Below are 6,685 nucleotides of genomic sequence, written 5' to 3' on the forward strand. Positions count from 1 at the left end.
TTAGAAGTGTGTGTGTGTGTGTGAGAGAGAGAGAGAGAGAGAGAACGGGAGAGATTCCTACACCCCATTTATCCTCGAGTACTTCACCGCTGTAAGGAGAATGTTGGTTTGGCTTGTGTTCAATGGCAACCCAAAGGAATCGAGCTGCGCTAGGTCAAGCCACGACTTCAGAACTCAACTTAATGAAGCAAACAAACAAGCCGCTACCAGAGAAGAGAGAACTTCAGGTCTTGGTCTGCAGCTTCTTTTCGTTTGTGCCTTGATCTGCAAGGATTCCTGAACCATCAACCTCAAAGCAAAAGGAGTGGAGGAAGGAGGAATGGGAAGAGCCTTCTGCTCTCCTAGAAAAAGATGAAGACCCTTCCTTCCTTCCTTCTTTCCTTCCTTCCTTCCTTCCTTCCTTCCGCTACAACGATATATTTTTTTACAGTCCAAGCAGCTGTTTATCCTCAAAAAAGAGGCTTGCTGCTCCAGAATCTGAGGCGCTGCCTCCTGGGAGAGAAGAAGAGGAGCCTGTCTGTGCGCGACGCTCAACTGGGGCTCTGCGAAGAGACCTCCATTCATTGTTTACCACCGCCTGCCTTTAGGTTCCGCTGAAGAGGCTGGGAAATCGGGCAGCCCTCGAGCAGCCAAAGGAAGGGAAGGAGTCGCCGGGGGAAGTTAAACCGCGCACATTTTATCTGGGTGCTTAGTTGGACTTAGGTTTTCAAAGGACTTTCTTAATTTCCGGATACCTCCCAGCCTTCACGCGGAAAGGGGGGGGGGGAAGTCAGCCTTTTCGGGGATTGTATATTCGGGGAAAGCGAGGTGAAAGGAGCCATCGCCTACATTTGATCTAGTCATGCAAAACGGCCATGAAAATTAATTACAAAAAAGATGGGGAGAAGCAGTGATGTGTGTATCTGTGTACAGGGGGTGTACTTGTTTGTTTATTTATTGCAGCGACAGTATAAAAAGAAGCCCTTTTCCGGTACCTGCAGGTCTATATCAAGGGGAGGTATTGAGGAATAGAACTATGGAATTAGAAGAGGAGATTTATTCTACCCTCCCTTCCCCTCCCCCCCGTGGGTTTTCTGCAAAGGAGGGATGTATTTCATTTTGACTCTGGCCGTGAGCTACGGGAGGCCTGATTTGTGCATCTGGCCAAGAAGGGAGCTGAAAATCGATGGACGGCTCCATCCACCACCCTCTAGAAGCTTTGGAGAATTCGAATTGGACATTCCAACTCCCATTGGAAAACCAGCCTTTGGCCTGATTCTGCACGTAGGAGCTGGGCCGTTAGGGTGGAATCTAGTTTGTTCTCCGGTTTGTCATGCATTTGATGGTTGAAAGCATCTTTACCTTTGAAAGGTGAAAGGGGATACCTTGCTGGGTGGGGTGGGGTGGGGTGGAGAGAATAATCTACACCTCTAAAACAATCCTTCAAGTCTTTTTTTAAGGTGTGTGACCAAGATGTTGAATATCTGGAGGTCACCGGTAAGAGCTGCAAGGGGAGGCCAGAGGAGACGCGGAAGGAAACCTCAATAGGAGGGATCACACGTGATCTGCTTTCTGGAGAATCCACTGTCCCACACAGGGGTTCTGCACCCCGCATGAAGGGATTGGGACCCCCGGAATAGACTATTGTAGCCCTGCGAGTGGGAGGCAAAATCGAACCTTCGGAGGTCTCCTGCAATGGCAGCCGGGGCTAGAGGCTGTAAAGCAGAAGCATCCTTTTGACCCACTGCAACCTTCCTTCTCCTTCTCCAAGTACCTCTCTCGGCTCTGTTGCCATCTCCCCTTCCCCCACACCCCCCCCACACACTCCCGCCAAGCAATCAACGCTCAGCTCCGGCAATCCTGGCACGGACTCGGAAACTCAGAGGAGAAAGCCTCCACCTTGGGAAGCCGCCCCGCAAACTGTGGAAAGTGGATACAGTTCTGGCTTATCTCTGCTTTGTTACGGGTCTGACGTGAGCCCGCGTCCTGATCTCTCTCCCCTTCCTCCTCCCCCCCGCTTCCCCTCCCCCCCAATATCACAGGCAGAATTTCATCGAAAAGTGTTACAGTAGGACGGAGCTGCAGCTCCAGAGCACCGCACTGCCCCAAAGAAACCCTTAGGAGGGGAGCAACAACTTAGCTCTTGGAGGGGGGCAGCGAAAGGGGGTAAAGGAGAGAAATAGAGAGGAGAGAGGAGAAGGAAAGAAGAGGCACCTCTAGTGAACGTGAGTATGCTTGTTCTCTCAGTCGTGGGGGGGGGGGGGAGAGAAGGAATCCAAATAACAAATACGCCCCAGCTCTTAAAACAAAGCGAAAACTTTAACGCCTGCGGAAGGGAACCGCCAGACGAGCAAGTCTCCTTTGACTCGCTGTGCAGAATAAACGCCCCTTTAAAATGGTTACTTAAAATGGTTACTCTGCTCGAACACACACACACACACACACACACACACCTCTCAGTCGTCTTTCCATCCCTAGAACTCTTATAGTGTTGGGGTGGAAAAACAGCCCCCCTTTGATTGTACTAAATAGCTGGATGGAGCTTTCCCATTGCTATTTATTTCTCGGGTGGGGGGCTTTGTAAAAGAAAAAAGAAAGGAGGAGGAAGAAGAGGAGGAGGAGGAACACCAGCCAAACGCTGTCAGCAGGGCTTCCCAATCCGTTCCTTTAGTAGCCAAGCGCCGTCGAGCTGCCTTTGGGCTGGCTGGGAGCCTCTGGATTGTTTAATAGAAAGATTTATATACTAACAGTATTATTTACTTTGGGAGGGGAGGTGGCAGCCTAAGAGTATGCTAATTAGCCGGAGATTAGGGAGGGGGGTAGGGAGGGGGTGGAATATCAATTTTTATTGCATCACCTGTCAGGAGTGTCCAATCAGCGCTGGCTTTAGGGGAATTAATTGATGAAGGTGTCTCCGGACGAGCTCACTTCACTCTGTCATTTGATTTGGAGCGAAAGCAGCGGCGGGAAGAGCGGCTGCGTGGCTCTTCTGCCTCCTTCAGCAACCCCCCGGCTTTACATTCCTTTATCCTGGGCTGGACAGGGGGAAGAGCCGCCAGCCGAAGGGCACAGGTAGCGAGCCTGCCTCCTCAGCGTCGTCGTCGAGAGAAAGACCGGGGCCACCAAGCTGATATATTCCTTCCCCCTCCCCCCTCCCAGGACATGATTTTTTTATCCCCCACCCCACCTCCAGGGCCTCGTCTTCCCCTTTCCGTCTTGCGCTTCTGATTTATTTTTAATCCTCCAAAGTTTGATCAGGAATAACACGCTTTGTTCTTTTCCATTCAGCAGGATGCCTTGAGACCAAGTCCAGCATCTGGCTGCGGATTTTTAAAATTGCCTTTTCGTGAGTGGATTTTCTTTTTTCTGTATCTCTGCCGGCCCCCCTCACCGCCTCGCACCTTTTCTTCCTGCTGCTGATCGCCGTTCCGACTGGTGGGGTGCACGGGGGGCCGTCGCCCTCCCGTTTTCCGCTCCCCCTGCCCAGATGCTGGGCTTAATTTAAGGCGCACCATGGGAGACTTGAAGTCGGGTTTTGAGGAGGTGGATGGCGTACGCCTGGGCTACCTGGTGATCCGGGGCAAGCAGATGTTCGCCCTCTCGCAGGTCTTCACGGATCTCCTGAAGAACATCCCGCGCACGACGGTGCACAAGCGTATGGACCACCTGAAAGTCCAGAAGCACCACTGCGACCTGGAGGAACTGCGGAAGCTCAAGTCCATCAACTCCATCGCTTTCCACGCCGCCAAATGCACCCTTATCTCCCGCGAGGACGTGGAGGCGCTTTACACCTCGTGCAAGACCGAACGGGTCCTGAGAACCAAGCGCCGGGGAGGCGCCAGGCCGGGCCAGGACGCCCTGAGCCCCGACCCCTACGCGGCCTTCTGGAAAGACGGCGGCAAACTTTGGCTGGGCTTGAATGGGGGGGCTGCAAGCCTGGCCAGCAGCAGGAAGAAAGCAGCCTGGCGCACGGCGGCGGCCCAAGCAGGAGCTTTCCTACCGGCCTCGGATCTACCTCATTTTTGGAGCAAATCCACCGGGCGCAGTTTGCCGAGCTTGGCCCGATCGCCCAGCAAAGGGTCTGTAAACTATGAAACGGCCCCGCTCGGGCCCCGCTACGTCTCCCTGGCCACAGAGCCGCCTTGTTTTCGGAGCCTGCTCTGCTCCAAGCATCCTCATTACTACTACCACTCCTCGGCCGCCATTGCCACTCAGCCAAAGCTCGCCGCGGCGGCGGCAGCCTCCCGAGGCAAATCGCTGGGTCTGGGCTGCAGGACAAAGCGGAAAAAAAGCACCGAGAGGCGCTTCTCGGCGGGCTGCGGGCGGCGCGTGGTGATCCTGCCCCGAGCTTGCAAAGCAGCCGGGGGCGCCGTGGCGGAGAGGCTGCCCGGACTGAGCGGTTTCCTGGCCCCGCAGCCCGCCCAGGCTTTCCCAGAGCCCTACAGCAGCGACTCGGAATCCAGCTCCTATTCGGATCACGCAGCCAACGACTCCGACTTCTGCTCCAGCCTGACCAGCACCAGCAATTCCGGTTCCTCGGAGGAAGAAGAGGAGGAAGGCAGCTGCGCCTCGGATTCCAGTGAACTGAGCTCGGACGAGGAAGAGCAGGAAGAGGAGGAGGAGGAAGAGGAGGAGGAGGAGGAGGAGGAAGAAGAGACCAGCTCGGAATCCGACTCCAGCTCCGGGTCCAGCCAAGTCTCGGTCCAGAGTATCCGCTTCAGGCGCACCAGCTTCTGCAAGTCGCCCAGCCTCCTGGCTTCGGCCGGCCTCGCGCACCACCCGCCCCATGCGGCTGGCCACGAGGAGTTCCCTGGTCCAGCACAAGTCGTCAAATGCGAAGCGTCGGAAGAACCGGAGGACTGGAGGACCCCGGCTGGCTGCGTTCCAAAAGCCGAGCCGGGCTTGGACTGCGCCGCTCATCCTGCCGGCAGCGCGTGCTTAGGCGAGCTGGAGCAGTCCACAGCAGTAGGCAGCGGCGGCGGGGGAAGGTCCCCCTTGGCTGGCGAGGACCACTCCACCCCCGTGCCTGACGTAAAGTCTCCAGACCTGCCTGGGGTCCCCTGCTTAGCCTGCGGGGACCCCTCGCCTAGCTCAAAGCCAAACCGCCTTTTGCCCCAAGCAAGATTTCTCGGAGAGGCCAAGGTCTGCCAGCCTGCCCTCGCAGTTCTCCCTCACCCTTCTCCTCTTTCTCCAGCCGGTGCAGAGAGCCCGACTGCTGCCCCAGCCCATGTGTCCAGGGAGCCCCCAGGAAGTGCCCAGCTGGATGGGCGACCAGCCCCCTGCCAGGACTGTTCCCAGGGAGCTGCTGTTGCTGCTGAAAGTCCCGAACCCCAAAGCCATGCCCAGCCTCTGTCCCTTGTGCCCATTGCCCAGATCAAAGTTGAGGACAGCAGTGGTAATGCCGAGTATGGGGCCCTCCCAGTCCAGACTCCACTCAAATGGGAAGGGATTGAACAGGAGACCAAGGTGGAGGCCGACCATCAGCCATCCCCTCCGCCCAGCCCCACCCAGCATCCTGGGGGCCTTCTGCTGCCAGCCAAGGCAGACCCCACCTGCCTGGAGGACCCTCCTAGCCCTCCCATGAGCCCCCCACCTCCTGCGCCTCGGAGCCAGGCCCTCGTTGCATGCACTTTAGGCGTTGCTTCTGCTGCCAAACCTGAGGATGGGGATTACAAATTTGGAGCCCGAGTGAGGAAGAACTACCGGACCTTGGTCCTGGGCAAACGAGCCATCATCCCAAGTCCAGCACCACTCAAGCCAAATCTGAAATCTGTACGCAGCCCCCGGCCACCCCCGGGAAAACTCCTGGAGACCCAGGAAGGCACCTTGGAAGACTTGACTGTTCTTAATCGACGCAAGAGGGTGGCCAGCAACGTGGCCTCTACCATCAAGAGGCCGTTCAGTTTCCTGGGCAACTTTCCCTGCCCTCCCTCCTTAGTGGTTGGCCTGGACGGGGATCTCTTGCCAGCCTATACCTTAAACACTGCCAAGGGTGCCCAACCACCGCCCAAGGCCCATCCTGTCTGGAAGTGGCAGCTGGGTGGGTCAGCAATACCTCTTCCACCCAGCCACAAATTCAGGAAATTTCATTCATGAAAGAGCTTGAATGGGAACTCTACTTTTATGGTTGTTGTGTGGATGGCTTGGGTTTCTGGATTCATCCTGATAATAATAGTAACAACTAATATTATTATTATTTTGATTCTCCCCCTTTCCCAGCACCTTCTTTTCATTACAGTTGAGGGTCTCTACTCTGGATTGTTTTTCTCCCATCGCATCTGCTTGTATTTTAACTTTTGGAATTCTAGGTTATCCCTCCCAGTCACTTGGGGGAAGAAAACAGCAACAAAAATCGGATTACAGTTTTTTTTTTTTTGCCATGAAAACAGATCGTGGGGGAAGAGGGTAATAGTGTGCATGGAGGGGGAGAAATCTTACATTCCACAGACTACTTCAAGCAAAAGTCTCAAGTTAATTAAAAACAAAACAAACACCTCAGTGGACTCTGTCAAAGCTGGAACACTTTACCGTCTCAGATTGCTAATAATGCACCCGGTACCTCAATTCAACTGCTACAAGTAAATGTTTGGGGTTTGGGATTTTTTAGTTGAAAGATTATTCAAATGAGCCATTAATATGTAATGCACTAGATCTGGAGCATGGAAGTCTGTACAATTCCATTCAATTTCTTCAGCAAGAAGTTGCA

The 6,685-nt window shown here is 54.6% G+C and overlaps 1 protein-coding gene across 1 annotated transcript; it reads left to right on the top strand.

Moving 5' to 3' along the window:
• The first annotated feature begins 3,180 nt into the window (after window positions 1-3,180).
• SKIDA1 (SKI/DACH domain containing 1) lies at window positions 3,181-6,311 on the top strand. Its single transcript, XM_063303538.1, has one exon. The coding sequence runs from the start codon at window positions 3,493-3,495 to the stop codon at window positions 6,073-6,075; it is 2,583 nt and encodes an 860-aa protein (XP_063159608.1). The 5' UTR covers window positions 3,181-3,492; the 3' UTR covers window positions 6,076-6,311.
• Window positions 6,312-6,685: the final 374 nt, after the last annotated feature.

The sequence above is a fragment of the Candoia aspera genome, chromosome 4, assembly GCF_035149785.1.
Source record: "Candoia aspera isolate rCanAsp1 chromosome 4, rCanAsp1.hap2, whole genome shotgun sequence".
NCBI lineage: Eukaryota > Metazoa > Chordata > Lepidosauria > Squamata > Boidae > Candoia > Candoia aspera.

Coding starts and splice junctions, on each gene's coding strand:
- SKIDA1 (XM_063303538.1), top strand. CDS start 3,493: ATGGGAGACTTGAAGTCGGGTTTTGAGGAGGTGGATGGCGTACGCCTG.